Source organism: Natator depressus, chromosome 3 (assembly GCF_965152275.1).
Source record: "Natator depressus isolate rNatDep1 chromosome 3, rNatDep2.hap1, whole genome shotgun sequence".
Lineage (NCBI taxonomy): Eukaryota > Metazoa > Chordata > Testudines > Cheloniidae > Natator > Natator depressus.
In genome coordinates this window covers 48916233-48932386 of record NC_134236.1, presented here as the reverse complement: position 1 = coordinate 48932386, position 16154 = coordinate 48916233, and the positions used below count along the sequence as shown (strand labels likewise).

At 38.4% G+C, this 16154-nt stretch overlaps 1 protein-coding gene across 16 annotated transcripts in view; it reads left to right on the top strand.

Annotated features, from left to right (window-relative positions):
- DST (dystonin) overlaps positions 1–15378 on the top strand; it is a 460168-nt gene extending 444790 nt beyond the window's left edge. For 10 of the 16 annotated variants that reach the window (XM_074947869.1, XM_074947857.1, XM_074947854.1 and 7 more), the window contains 9 exons: positions 981–1135; positions 1314–1388; positions 2266–2283; positions 5624–5741; positions 8491–8559; positions 9328–9527; positions 9987–10097; positions 12591–12714; positions 14617–15378. In XM_074947869.1, coding sequence (XP_074803970.1) covers positions 981–1135; positions 1314–1388; positions 2266–2283; positions 5624–5741; positions 8491–8559; positions 9328–9527; positions 9987–10097; positions 12591–12714; positions 14617–14882 — 1136 coding nt within the window. In that variant the 3' untranslated portion in view covers positions 14883–15378. The remainder of the gene's footprint in view (positions 1–980; positions 1136–1313; positions 1389–2265; positions 2284–5623; positions 5742–8490; positions 8560–9327; positions 9528–9986; positions 10098–12590; positions 12715–14616) is intronic. The other 6 variants (XM_074947855.1, XM_074947860.1, XM_074947858.1 and 3 more) reach the window with 3 other exon arrangements.
- The last annotated feature ends 776 nt before the right edge of the window (positions 15379–16154 follow it).

Genomic DNA, 16154 nt, shown 5'->3' with positions numbered 1-16154 from the left:
GTAATACACTGGCTAAGTGTGTGTGATCATGTTTCCCTCTAGTGGCTGGCCCACATAAAAGATAAGAGCCTTCCACTTCTAACAACGCCTTTTGTTCAGGTGGTGGAGACCTGCGCTTTTTGTGTCAGAGTGTCAGGGTTCTCTTCCTGCTGACAGCACCTGGTCAACACAAATGGTAGCCCTTGTGCAGATAAGAACTCCTCGCACCTGAAATAATCAAAATGAGCTTCCACAAACATGGGGTGTGTGTAACATACAGTATATGGGTATGATCATGTCTTCCTCTCATGAGTGTCCCACATCTGAGGATAAGATCCTGCTACTTCTACCAGCTGAAAGAGCTACCCTGTTAGCTCAAGTGGTGTAGGCCTGTAGTTGTTGAATGTCCATGGCACTACTGCTGTTGATCAGTCATGCTGGATGTTTATATATTGTAATACTTTATTTATCTCCCTGTACAGTCTGTAATTGAGCAATGAACATGCTGCTGCAGGAGTTCTCAACCAAAGAAGGGTTTCAGATTATAGAGTTCCATTTTTAAAACAATATCAGAAGCTTCTACGCATTGCATTCTAAATGTTGAATTTGTCTTTAAATTCTTTATGACCTTGCCCCAGTAACAACTTGACTTGTTGATTTGTGGTATTCTTTGCACTTTCGAGGTCAAGCATGCTACAAGACTGTAGAACTGTATGTCATTTGAAAGCTTTTTCAACGTTCCATCTGTTGCTAGGCGCATTCAGTACTGGGCTTCTCTCCCAAAAATGCACTAGTGTCTTCATTATTAACCATAATCTAGCCAACATTGGAGACACACCACCTCTTTTCAGAGATTTGTTTTTTCTGAGTGTACTTGGTGTTTTAGTATACATTACCTGTCATTAATGCCTAAAAATTTTGAGATTTGTGATAAATCCACTCACTCTAATGAGATTGAAAATCCGTAAGGTTTACCTCCTGGTGATGTTTTTGGCTTACAGAATTCCCTACCAGCCGACTTGAAATGAGTGCAGTGGCAGATATCTTCGACAGAGATGGTGATGGGTACATTGACTACTACGAATTTGTTGCAGCACTTCATCCAAACAAGGATGCGTACAAGCCTCTTACAGATGCTGACAAAATTGAAGATGAGGTACTCTCTCTAGAGTTATAGCTCTCAGATAACTAATATATTCTACTGGAATCACACACTTAATAGTATAATTAATTTTATTTTCCTTCCTATATAACTTGAATTCTGCCAATTATTTAAGGCTTCAGAAATGTGATAATTAGCATTAAAATAATTATTCCAATTGTGTTTTTGGCAGGTTACAAGGCAGGTAGCTAAATGTAAATGTGCAAAACGATTCCAGGTGGAGCAGATTGGGGATAACAAGTACAGGGTAAGTCTTCACAACACCTCCATGGTTCTTTCGGTCCAAACATTCTCAAGGCAACAGGACTACGTGAGCATTTGGGTTACATTAATTTACAGAAACTTTGTATCATATACTTATGTTTGCTCAAAGTCAACCTGGAAATTATGTAGTTTCAGCTTAACTAAACTTTACATCAGTAATTTGTGTTAGAAAATATAGACTAATAACGTATTTAACTTTCCACTGAACCTACAATAAACCATTTTTCTCAGTATTTAGAGAGATTTGTATATGTAAATAGCAAAATGATTTAAACAGTAGCTGGTCCTGCATACCAGTATATATTGATTTGTGAACTGATTGATTTTTTACACCTGAGTAAAAATGGATTTTTCCAAACAGATTCAGATTAAACACATGGGACTGTATTGTACTTAGAATATACTTTGGTCAAACATTTTTATCATCCTCATGCCCTCTTTTTACTTTATTCCAGCATACTGTACCTTCATGTAGTAGCTAGACAGGAAATGTGCCAGGTATCCTAAAAACAGTTCAGGTACCAGAGATGAATCTGCCATGTTGCAGACAAGGTCATTTGTTACCCTCTGGTTCAATAACAAGAACGTTTTCAGATGAGGTGCTCAATATTTGGCTAAGGCAGACTATGGAACATCTTCAGATGATTTTAAAAGGGGAAAAAAGGACCAGGAAGGTATCAAAGGATTTATGAATCATTCCAAGTTCATACTCTGGATAGCTAATTACCTGCACATCTCTAACCTAGATCCTGTATTTAGAAGTTTCAATGTGTGTGTTAGTTTGCATGTGTTCTCAAGTCATACAAAGAATTTCTTGTTAAACTAATTGTGTCTTTCTTCCATTTTTCATTTCTTATCAGTTCTTCCTGGGAAATCAGGTATAAACCAGCGTAATGTGTTCTGAAGTTTCTATTTTTTTTCTAATGCATAGTCATTTAAGCTTGCAATGGCCACTCTTTTTCCCATACTTTCATCCTGAGCTAATTCACTGTTGGTCAGCTGTGGTGTTTCTGTAAATGCTCTAAAGTGTTCCTGGTTTCAGGATCTCCCCCTCCCTTTTTGTTTTGCCTTTTGTCTCATTAAGGAGATTACTTTTAAGGGAACCAGATAATGGACAGCAACAATTTGTATGATAAGTGTCTTTGCATTTCAGTTGTGATTTATGAAGAGTGTTAATTATTCTACTATCCAGAGTTTTTTATATGTAATATATTACAGCAATATGCCTCAGAATTCTGCTGTCATATTACTCAGTCACTTATTACCATTCCATTTTCAAAAATCGCAGTGCATTAAATTAGAAATCAAATGAATAGATTGATTAAGAATCAGTTCACAATGTCTTGCACATATCTTTAATACAAAACTGTATGGACTGAGTTGGCAGAATAAACTTGAAGTTCAAATTTGGACTGCTTCTTTCCATTCCCCTGTCAAAAATATTTTTAAAACATGCCATCATACCAATGCTATGATGTACAGTAATTGTGTTTAAAAATACATCTAGCTTGTTAGTTTGGTCATCAGTATCTCTGGTTGTGAAAGTGCCATACAACACTAATTGGAAGAAATGCAGATAAATGACTCCTTCGTAGGATGGACACTGAGACACAATCTGTTAAAATATAGAATCAGCTTGCCTGCCTTGTAAATACATGAAAATATCTAACACTAAAGTTACCATTAGCATCTTATTCATGTTCTTGGAAAAATAACTATATGAATAAATGGTTTTAGGTGTTCTAATGCTAAAGATACTACAGAAATTGTAATTTTGCCTTGGCTTTTAGAATGTTGTTAGCAGAGATTATTATAGCATAGTTTGTGCTCAGCAAACAGTAACCTTCACCACCTACCTTTGCCAACCTACTTCTGAGCTAAGTTTTTAAAATGAGTTACTGTATAGAAAGAGAGGGCCTTGATTTGGTAAGTCTATTTGAAAACTATGCTCATCCTGTGTCTGAGAAAGGAAAAGTAGAGTATCTGTTGTGATTAACTGAAGTTTATTGCTGCAAGAAGCTTCAAAACATTATTTCAGCAAAGGATACTAAATTTCCTAAAGAAGCTTAGCCAAATTCTGTTCTGGTACCAATGGATTTACATGGCTGTAACCAAGAGCAGAATTTTTTCTTCATAGACACTACACAACCTATAAACTAATTTATTAAACTGCTTGTGTTTCTCATTTCAAGTTAGGTGAAACAATAATAAATATTGACCAAAGAAAGTCTGTACCCAAAATATTTTAATAAAAATCTGGAACGGGATTATTATGGAAGCAGCACATTGGAAGTTGTGCTCTTTGGTAACAGCCACGCTAGCTGAACAAGTTGCAGTATAAATAGGTTTCAAAGGAAGTATACATGCCTCAGTCTGGCTGCAACGCAGAGCCTAAATGGGGTATTAAAAAGCTGAAAGCAAGGGGATCTTTAAGATTGCACAAAGAATAAGAAGAAACCTCCTCCTTAATAGGCAAAACAAAATAGTTAGTGTAGACTTGTGGGCTACATGCTGTCTCATTGATTTGCATATCTAAGAAAGTGGTTCCTCATTATAAAGCCATTTAATGGTTTAAAAAATCTAACATAGAGCTCATTTAAATTTACATTTTACTCATTTAGAACACAATTTTCTTTGATTATTAAACTTGTAAGCTTCCTATTGTTTGGTTCCCAGAAGTAATATTCCTTCTGCCCTCTCTTGCCCACTTTGCTTAAACAGTGCTAAATGTCTTTTAACAAGTAAGGAGCACATTTGTGTGATTTGGCTTTAACATGTTTCCGTCACTTCACTGGAGCAAGTAGGTACAGTTACTCCAGCAGTCAGATTCTACCCAAGATATGTGCATTTGACTACGATTGACTTCAGTGAGATTCTGCATGCATGCAGACCGGAGGTCAGGATTTGGCCTCAGGATTGGATATCTAATTAAACGTATGCCATCAGCTAGAAGGTGCTGGATCCCTCTGGTTCTGTTTTCATGAGATTGTGAGATCCTTCAGGAAATTATGAGTGTTAAGTTAATTTAGATCTTGTGGAAAGTTTTGGATTGATAACACTGGAAAGCACAGTCTGTTCTGTTTTCCACATGTTGTCACAGTTGTGCAAACCTCTCCACAATAATCCCTCAGCTAAACAAAAGTGCTTCAAACCTGTTTTGAGGTTAAAACTTAGTTCACTCCCATGCTAACTAAATGCTCGGCCTATGCTGCAGAGACTGCCAGCGGATGTGCCAGTTGTGAAGGCAGTATTATTTGATGATGTGAACATTGGTAGGAACTGGATCAAAGCAGCCAGCTGTTTTCACAGAGGTCACCAAATAATTAGAAGAGTATATCTTTTGGTCACTACTAACTTAATCCAAATTTGATCCAGTGATGTTCAGAGGATTCTGCAGGGTTTTGAAGGTATTTCATACAAATTACACTGAACATTTTTCAAGACCATACTACGCTTTAGGCCCAGTCTTCAGCAGCACGAAATAAGCACTCAGCACCACACAGGAGGGGTGGGAAGGTGGCTTTAAGCCACCTTTGTGCTCCTGTGAATCATGGGTGTGCTCTGCACACAGATCAAGATTGTTCTAATTTGTGCTAGCTGCCAGCTGCCCCAAGGGGACAATATAGCAACCCCAATTGACAGCCCCTTTTTACCAGCTATACCACCTTCACCCAACCATGGGGAGGAGGGTGGCTTAGAGCTGTTAAAATGACTCTGTAAGGTGTTCCTGTGCTCAGCCGATGAGTGGAGCAATGTAAAGCTCCCCTGATTTATCTGAAATTCTAGCCCACTGATCTATCATTTGAATCGTTTTCCCACACTTTTCAGCTGAAAGTTTCATATCTTTGAAAACTGTATCCTTGCTATTGCAAAAAGAGTTCAGTAAAAGTTTTCATGCTGATTAATTCACACAAATGCAGAACATAACCAATTATTGTATTACTAATTTTGCTGCTTTCACAAGATTAGACAAAATCTTGAGAATCAAGCATAAAGTTAAACCTGGCAGCCTTTTTTCACAATCCTACCATATTTCTTTGGATTAATACAGTGGTGTTCACCTAACAGCATAAAAATTCATATTTTAAGAGTTTACTAATGATTAGAAATTAAAACAGAAATTTTGAATGGATGATTTTAACCCATCAGAGCTGAAATGCATATTTTATGTGTGGAGAACTGTTGAAAACCTTAGCATTTTGTTTCATCTTTTTACAGTTTGGTGACTCTCAACAGCTGCGTCTTGTTCGCATCTTGCGAAGTACAGTAATGGTTCGTGTTGGAGGTGGCTGGATGGCACTGGATGAATTCTTAGTGAAAAATGATCCTTGCAGGGGTATGTAAGAAGGTTGTTTTAGAATGGACATTAAAATCATTAAAGTCACTGTCAAGAACTGTTTGGGATTTTTTTTTGCAGGATAGAAATTGAACAGTATAAAACACCTGTTGTTTATTTAAACAGTGACTCACTGCATACCTCGTAGTTCTGGTTTTGTGTATTTTAAAATCCGAAGGGCCAAACGCAGCTCTATAACATCTGTATAAATCCAGAGTGTCTCTGATGCCTTCAGTAGAGTTACTCCAGGTTTATACTGGTGTAACTAAGAATGGAGCTTGGCTAAGTGCAGTACACGGCATGTGCACTGGTTGTATGATTAAGCTGAAACGAAATGTAGCAACAGTTTTTAAAATCTGCTCAGTAGGAGTGCAGTTTTAAAGCCATAAATCAACACAAGGTAATCAGAACCAAAGAATCACAGCCACAAGTTCTGACAGACCTAGGGACTCATCCTTTCCTCAGAGTCTGCTTGTGTAACGCTGCATTCTCACTCGCATTCTCCCCAGAAGCTCTTCTTATAGCTCTGAGCCTTGCATAGAGAGCGAAAAGAGCAGCTCTGTGCTTGGAACGGGAGAGTGACCCTTCACCTTTCTTCTGGCAATTGTATACAACATGTTGCTTTATCAGATTTTACTTCACAAACTGGCAACAGCTTAATGAGGGATGGATGTTTGCAAGAAGTCCCATCCCAAAGGGATAGTGGGTTCTCTGTGGCCAAGAGGAAGTTAGAGGCTGACTCAGGAATAGCAGGAGCTAAAAGAGAAAGGGGTGAAATAGCTACTTGAGATGAAAGACAAATAGTAGCAAGAGTGATAAAGTTAGAAAATTGTAATAGTTACTGTACCTATTCAGAGTGAGTTAAAAGCAAGTAACTTTATGTAGTTCTTTATGTAACGAGTATAGTTGCTAATGTAATAGGATCAGATAACAATAGAATAGGAAAGTTAAAGGGAAAGGTGAGGAAAAACACAAGTCATTAAGGGTTGGAAGCATGCTCATTGTCAGACTTACACTGGTAAAACTCCTGTTGTTTGCCTAAGACCTGCTAGGTTGGACCCAGGATTATAAAAGTTTAATAGTTAAATACCTTGTGCAAATAGATGACTTGTATTTTGTAGTTACTTTTGCAGTAGGGTAGGTAAAGTAGACAAAAAGAAGAAACTTCCAGGGAACAAAAAGTAACCCATAAGCAATAACAGTAGATGCCATTCACAGATGGAAATCTTCACCACAATAACATCATTTCCTATTTTAAGTACTGTAAATGGAGTATGACAAGCGGAGTAGAAAATGTCAAAACTGAGGTGCTGTAAATGTCTGTTTTTAATGGTATTCCAAAAAAGTTCTGCTGCCCACCAAAACACAGGTATTTCATATCCCAAGGAGAAGTGAAGTGTAGTGAAGTTCCAGCTGAGACTGAAAGCCTGATTCTGCACTGGCTGGAAGTCAGTAGGGTCATTTACACCTTTGCTACCATTCTTATTTGCTAGCATTTTACTCTCACTCTGCATAGGGTAAACAACTCCACAAAGTGCAAGGCAGTGGAGAATTAGGTGCTGCATGATTTCACAATGTCCAACAGCATTCAAGAGATACCATCACCACATTTCCAACTCTACTCTCAGGACTCTTGTGTAGGGCTGGCCAGAAAACAATTATATTTAATTAAAAATGTTAAGGTTTAAAAATTGTTTTTGTTCTAATGCAGAATGAATAGAGACCTTTTGAAATATTTTGCAAAGAACAAAAAAAACCCAAAACTCATGAGACACACACACACACACACACACACACACACACACACTAGCCAATAGGAGGTGGGAGAGTCACTGCTCCCACCTCCCATGTGAGAGCCCTACCCACCCGGCTATACAGTCACTGTGTCTCGCTCTCACCAGAAATTCCATCCTGGACCTGAGAAACTTTCCTGATGAAACTTCTGTCAAAAATGGATCCATTTTTGCATAACTTTTTGATATTGACAAAATAGCATTTTTCAATGGAAAAAGGTTTGTCGAAAAATGTTTTGACCAGCTGTATTCTTGACATGCTGTTCGCTGTGGTTCCACGTCCTACTCAGTTTGTAATTGACTGCTATTGTAATTAATAAACATCTGATTATTAGAATTCTTTATTACTTCCCCTCAAAGAGCTGGTGCTGGTCCTTGCCTCTCCTGCTCCCTATTTCGGACGTGTGTGTGAAAAACCCTCTGTGTAAGTCCTGCTGCAGGTGTCACTGTGCCTGGGCCCCAATTCTACAAGGTGTTCAAGTACATGCATAGCCTAAAGCATGTTAATTCTGAACTCTTTGGGATGTTCACCTGCTTAAAATTACACCGCCCATTGAAGTCCGTGATAAAGCTGTCATTGACTTCAGTGGAGCAGGAGCAGGCCCCTCCTTAAGCCTTAGTCTCTGCTAGGAGCTACTCACACACTGCATATTTCATAATGCTCTCATTATATACAGCTTAAAATGTATGGTAACTATATGTAAAACAGTTTAATCTTATATCACCTTCTTATGATAGCAGATAACCCCCTTTCTTACACAAGGGGACTTGTCACTGCAGCTAAGTCTATTCAAGCACAATTTTTTGCTTAGGGGAACTTTTGAGAGCTTTTACACTCAGTTCTGTCTTTTGGCTTGGTGCTCGGAGTCTCTTGCATATGCAACTGCTGTACTTAATTTCTTCTCCTGCTAACAATTTTCTTTAATGTGATCCATATCCTGTGTCATTTTTTCTAGTTCATCATCATGGGAGTAAAATGTTACGTTCGGAATCAAACTCTTCAATTACCACTCAGCCTACCATAGGTTGGCAAACCTCTCTCTTTGTCTTTCCTGCTCTGTCTTTGTCTTCCTTTCTTTCCTACTCTTGCTTTAATATATATATTTTTAACAATATGTTTAACTCATCACATTTGGCTTAACATTTTTCTACGTGGGCTGATGCTTTACACACTAATTTTTTTTGACACTCTTGAAAAGTGTTTCAAAAACAGTTGTCATTCATGCTGATACAATAAAATACTAACATGCTACGCATCTGGTTCTTCTGGAACGTTCTCTCGTATGTGCCTGTTTGTCTGTGTGCGTGCTTAGCCATCGATTACCTCATTATAGCTTGGGTTTTGTGGTCATCATTGCATGTTGCTAAACTACTGTAATGCATAGTTTAGAATAAATATATTTGCTGCTTTCCTGCCATTTGTTCTTGGCAGTTTTTTCTGGACCATCCAAGCAAGTGTTATTTATTATGAGTAGTTGTAGTGTCAGTTAAGCAGATCATCAGGTTGTGTCTATGTGTTAATAGTTGGTTGATTAACAGTGACTTAGCATGTTGAGCATTCCATTATCATGCTCACTTACTTGGACAGGGGTTCATTCCTGCTAGCTTAAAATGCTAGAATAAGCATGTTCTACACATGAACTGTCGTGCGTCCAAAATGAATGCATTACACAGTAATGCATTCTATTTGTTGTCATACTGTGCTGGAGATGGCATGACAAAAGAGGAGACAAACGGACATGTGACTGATCTGCATAGCTGACTTCTTGCTCCCTCTCTTTGATGTGCTGCAGCTAAAGGGAGGACAAACATGGAGCTGCGTGAAAAGTTCATTTTGGCAGATGCTGCAAGTCAGAACGTGGCTGCTTTCCGACCAAGAGGTCGTAGATCACGACCTTCTTCAAGGGGTGCTTCTCCCAACAGATCTACTTCTGTATCAAGTCAGGCTGGCCAGGGAGCTTCACCGCAAGCAGTTGCTACAAGTACACCCAAGGTATGACTAAATACATGACACTACATTAATCAATGAATGGGATATAGATTGTTCCTTTTTTAAACACTGTCAACAAAGAAGAGAATTTATAGGAAAGAAATATCTATATTTTGCATCTTCTTCTTCCTGAAGGGTGTTTTCAGTGTTGTTCTCACACTTGCTGCTCTTTTGCAACACTGGAAAAGACTCCCTTACATTTATGGTGCCGTGTGGGCAAATCAGCAAACAAACAATGCATTTTGAAGGAGCAAATATGCACCTCTCCACTGCATTTCAGAAATAAATCATACATCCTCTTTTTATGGATTGTTTGTCATCAACTCTTTCTGCTTTGTTTTGATTTGTTTTTTTTTTATATATTAACTGTGAAATGTGGTCTCTGTACCCTGGATATCCCTCTCCAATACATTGTTTCCATCTACTGTCCTTCATATTTTGATTTGCCATTGTTTCATACAGACACCCCATCATTTAACACGCAATTATGGTAAACCATGGTTGACAAACAGCAAAACGTCAACTCCTTCTAAACCATCAGAGTCCTCAGAATATCAAGGGTCATCTTCAGAGGTACAGTAAGGACAGAGATTCTAGTGTAATGAACTTCCTTCACTAAAACTATGAACTCACTAACAGTCATTACAGTTCTCTGCACAGCTGCACTGTACCTTGCATATTAATACACTCTCTTTTAGACCGCTGTCAAATATTTTATATCCTTTTTTCTGAACTTTGATTGATCTTTTATTTAGTGTGTTTAAAATATTGGAATCTTAAGAAAACTCTCCCTATGATTCTTTGTTGAGTATATCCTTAAAGTATAAATGATCAATAATATTAAGCTATAAAGTGGCAATTAATGTGGTACCGGTTGGGATGATGAAATTTAGAAAAATCCCCCTACCTTTCACTTTGGTTTATAGATGGCATTTCATGAACTCCTTTCCTGAAATTGTTTCCTCTGTGCTTCTAGTGTACTGTGCACTCATACTGTGCAGACATGAGATTAATAAATTATGATCTGCAGTACGAAGTTTCTGACTGAGGAAATGCCACTCCCTTGTGATCAGGATGGCATAAGAGACTGGTAATTGGATCCTTTCAGCAGCTGAAATTCACTTTACAATAGTCATGACCCACAATTGCTATAATGAGATCATGGTTCGGTGACTCATGGAAAATGAGTCTGATGGTCTCGTTTCCTGTGCACATTACAAAAAAACGCACTAACGTAATATTTAGCACCCAAGTTGGCAGTCGGACTGTTTTGAATGGACATGGAGCCTAAGTACCTGATCCAATACCAATTGAAGTCAGTGGAACGACTCCAGTTGTATCAGACCCCAAATTGTCTTCTCACTCCTAAAAGTTGTCATTCGAGGTCAGGGTTAAGGCACATTGATTGGTTAGTGTATGGAAAGTGGCACTGCCACTGCCTCTGGTATATCTGTTCTAGACATAAATAGAGGATTTGAATGTCCAATGCTGTCAGCCTGGCACTTTTCAATGCTAAATTCACATAACTCTGTATGGCTTTGCTCAGTGATGCATAAAGCATATAGAGATCCTTTTCACTCATTCCTTGTATAATATTATATATTACTGTACACATTTAGGTTTATTGCTTTAAAATATTAAAAATATTTAATCATAATTCAGAATTTAAACAGCTGTTAATTTCTAATACATTTGCTTTCATTTTCTTTGATCCCTTAGTTGTTAACTGAATAGCCATATAAGGTTGATTGATGGTACTTAAAACCACAGCTGTGGGAAGGAATTTGTAGTACAGGAAGACCAATGAAAAGTCATGTTTTTGCTGAATTTGCAATCAAATGACAACCCATGGCATTAATTTAAGAACTTCCCCGTGTGATAACTGCCACTAGCAGTGGCTGGAAAAACATTGCAGGAAGTGTTATTTTATTTCTTAGTGATAGTGCCCCTGCAGCCCTCCAGGATGGCTGTCGACTTGTCTATTCTGTAGGTCTTGACTCCCTGGTGGAGTAATGGGATACTACATGGTGTCTCCATGGCCAGTGGTATGTCTGGGACAGAGCTGTAATGGCCTTTACTACATCTCCCAGCTGTTGCATGTACTGTCTATAGTTTCAATGAATTTTTTTAAAATGAATATTTCAAAACCCAGTGCTTTTGAGGTTGCAGGGGGTAATGCATTTCTCAGGCATTCATAGTGACTGATAGGCTACATCTTTAGCCTGTTTTAGTGGGTTAGTCCTTTTATGTTGACTAAGTCAAAATGGTTGTTGTGGTTTTCCCTAATGACTGGTGTGATGTGCAGATTTCATTAAATAAGGCATACGTGGCAATTAGATGGACTACTCCAGTTGTGCCTTATCTCCCCGTGAATAAACGAAACAAACTCCATCCAGGGCAGGCCACCAACAGAAGAGTTACTGCAGGGCCCCCACTAGTTCAGGAGCTAGAAAACCAGCAATACAAGAGTGTGGGTAGAGACATTGTGAACAACATAAGGCCACGGAGAAAACAATTATTTTTAAACTAAATTAGGGTCTCACATTTGCTTGTGCTCTGGTGCAAAGAGGTTCAAAATCTGGTGATTTGGGGCTTTTCAAAATTTCATAAGTCTATGCTTTTTGCACCAAAATCTTAAATGAAAACGAAAGCATTCCACACCTATAACCGTGGGCAGATGGTTTAGGCCAGCTAGGCACGTAAAATGAAGCTGCTTCTCTCTAGTAATATGCTAAGTACTGTACCCTCAACTAACCAAATATGCTAAGCTAATTAAAATATACAGTGGTAGCATCTTTTTTAAAAAAAATACATTGATACATATATAAAGAATGTTATAATGTTGATGCTAAGTAGACTGAATGATTTTATAGCTGGACCACTGTAGGCACTACATGTTAAAAAATGGTTCAAGTTATTCTAATTACTGAACATTTTTATGATGATTCCAGCCAAGACTTGGTATTTGGCGTGCATGTTCTGAAGATGATGATAGAATTTCAAATTCAGAGCCGCTCAATACATCTCAGTGATGACAGATGAAACAACTGTATTTGTCTTATGTAGGGAACACCAATACAAGGGAGTAAACTTAGACTGCCGGGATATCTGTCAGGGAAAGGTTTCCACTCTGGAGAAGACAACAGCCTAATCTCAACAGCAGCAACCAGAGTTAGAGCGCAGTTTGCAGGTGAGTGATTTGAGAACTTAATACAATGTACGCTGCAAGGGTTGCCACCACTGGAGAGAATACCTGGGGACAAACTGAGATTTCTCTGTGATGTGCCCATTTGTGCTAATGTCTGAATTGCAACACCTGTAGTTTATAATGGTTCCCCAAGCAGCCACTAAGGAAATATTTAAAAGCAAAAGAGCAGATTCTTGACTATATCTTTGCAGAGCTGAGATGCATTGGAGAGTGGCTGGACATCAGGGATCTAGCTGTGGCCCCCTGATCATGAGCCACCTGGCCCTGATGAAAATAAGAGTTGCAGGGGAGCAGCTGCAACTTGCACCACTGGTGTAAGGGCCCTCAGGCATATTACACTAGTGGCTAAATGGGGGTATCTGAGCTCTATTCTGCCCTGCTGCCCCCAGCGCACCTCTATGCAAGGATGAGGTTGAGTGGTTGGCATAGGAGGCAGCAGAGCCACTTCCACCTGCATTCAGCACTTATAGAGTACAAAGTGGTTCCGTACTCTTAAGCTATTACCATTTTCAAGAAGAAATAGTTTAATGCACATGTTTAGACCAGGCTTTCTTTGCACTTACAGTAAGCCAGATTTGTTGATTATTTAATCATTTAAATGAAACTAGAAAAGGAGGACTTGTGGCACCTTAGAGACTAACAAATTTATTTGAACATAAGCTTTCGTGAGCTACAGCTCACTTCATCGGATGCATTCCTAATAATAATGCATCAGAATGCATCCAGTGAAGTGGGCTGTAGTTCACGAAAGCTTGTGCTCAAATAAATTTGTTAGTCTCTAAGGTGCCACAAGTCCTCCTTTTCTGTTTGCGGATACGGACTAACACGGCTGCTACTCTGAAACCTTAAATGAAACTGTTACTCTATATAACTTTATTCCATTTAAGATTCTTGTTGTGATTTTTCCACCTGACACATGAACTGCATTGCCACAAATGAAGGATGTCATGCATGTATTGAATAAGCAAGATTTCACTTTATCAGGCCTTATATACATTGATTTCTTCATCCACTGGAAAGAAGGAAATCATTTTAAACAGTACGAACATATTGCATGGCTTATTGCTTGTTTGTTTATTTCCCGGGTACAAGTGGTGCATTGTGTCTTACAACTTGGAGTGAAGAAGCAATTTACAATTCTGCTAATGCTTAATACATAAGTCAGAAGAGAGGCCCACATTTTTAAAAGGGTGGGCAATTCTTTTTCAGTATCCATGTTGCCTGTGTAAAATTCCTGATGAGCATGTAGAAGTCAGAGACTGACCACATCTAGATTTGGAAAAACTTAGAAAGCCAAGGATTGGCAATTAGCCAATGGTATAATGTAAGACTAATGAGTTGACGGAACCTGCCAGGATAATATATTTTTATGAGAAAAGCAAGCAGCTGAATTTATTACACCTCAGTATTTAATCACACATTCCTTTCTCTGTATTAGGAGAAATAGCATTGTTTTCTAGACTCATAGATTTTCAGGTCAGGACCATACGGATCATCTAGTATGAGCTTCTTCATAACACAGGTCAAAGAATTTCACCAGGAACTTGTGCATCAAGCTACATGAGCTAGAGCACCATTTTCAGAAAGATGCCCTGTTCGATAGGATTATCAGAATGTTTGCCTCTGTGCTCATTTCCTCACCTTAAGGAGCCAGCCATGCAATCCCTCAAGCAGCAGTGCTCAGCACAGGCGGCTTGGAGGATCAGACCCTACATATTTTCCCAGAGGGCTACATACTGACCTCACTTCCTGTGTGCCAGTGGGAGTTCCAGGCGTGGCTTATGAAATGTTTGAGGTCCTAAATGTGTAAAAACACCCACTAAATGTCACTCGTTCAATCCCATCTCCCTAATGCCAATGGACATCTTTCCCCTCTCCTTACAGACACCAGAAGGACTCCAAGTAGACCTGGAAGCCGAGCAGGAAGCAAGGCTGGCAGTAGGTCAAGTAGTCGCCGAGGCAGTGATGCATCTGACTTTGACATTTCAGAAATCCAGTCTGTGTGTTCAGATATGTCAGAGACTGTTCACAATGCAAGCAGACCACAGCCCCGAGCAGGTTCTCGGCCAGCATCAGGCAAGCCTTCCAAAATTCCAACTCCCCAAAGGAGACCACCAGTCAGCAAATTGGACAAGTCCTCTAAGAGATAATGTGATCAGCTCTGTAAAGGTCTTTGCCTTGTGCATTAAATATTTAAGTTTGTAAGATGTAAAATATTATGTAGAAATTATTGTGAAATATTGCAAGAGGTGGATTTTTAATTCTGCAGATGGCCTTATTTGTGTATTTGTCCTTTTATTTTGTGTGTATAATTTTTGTCAGATTTTGTTTGTTTGTTTATGCCATATCCTATGTGAAGGGGGAGAGAGTTTTAATGTAAACTAACAATTGTACACAGTAATGTGCAGAAAGTACACTAAAACAATTCCCAAATGTGCAGTGTACTGAATGTACAGTTAAGTCTCTGCAACCTCAGTCAAATAGGCCTATCACTCCATCATTAGTTAACAGGAAAGGATACCTCATAATTTTTCTTTAAAAAAAAAAAAATAATGAAAAGCCAAAAGACACAATTACACATTTTGAGCTAACTAAACGAACACTAAAGGATGTATGTCAGACTTACTAAGGAATAAAAAACACATTCACACTACGATTATTTATGCAGCATCTCTTGGAGAGCTCACAGAAAGTTACTTAAGCACTTGCCAGTCATACAATACTCCAATATCTTGCAGCATTTCTGTGCCATTGCTTTAAATGAGGCCAGACACACTCTGGATATTAGAACTACTATACTGTAAGAATTCAATATAAAGTGCGTTCATGTAAATGTGAGGTTTTCTTTTGCTTGAGTGGACGGTAGCACTGTATCATTGAACTCATTTTGTATCAAAGCAATTTTGCTTGCAGAAAGCTATGAAATAAAACATGTCCCTTAACTTTCTTGCCATTGTATTTCTTTATTTCACAGGGAATTAGTGTTCTGCATTACGTTTTAGGGAATAAATCATTTGAAATGACCAATAATTACCTTAGAATCATACACTCTAATGCAGTTTTCCATTTGCAGCAGTCAAATTTTGGTCATCTACTGTATTTATTTAATAAAACATTAACTTGTACCTGTCAAATAACATGAAATTATATGTAATTTATTTTGTGTTGAGAGTTATTTTCTTTGTATTGGAGTATGACACCACTGTGCCATGAATGAAAAGGAGGGGGGCTAGGAGAGTGTCAAATAATAATTTTTGAATTAATTTTGCTATTCAAAGATCACTTTAATAGCCATAATGGTCATTTGTTTTAATTGGAAACGGATGGAACTTTTCCCATAAACAACTGCAGAATAACAGACAGATGTTACCGTAACTATTAACTAAATTCCTAGAAATTTCAGTTGCCTTTTAAGGACACGA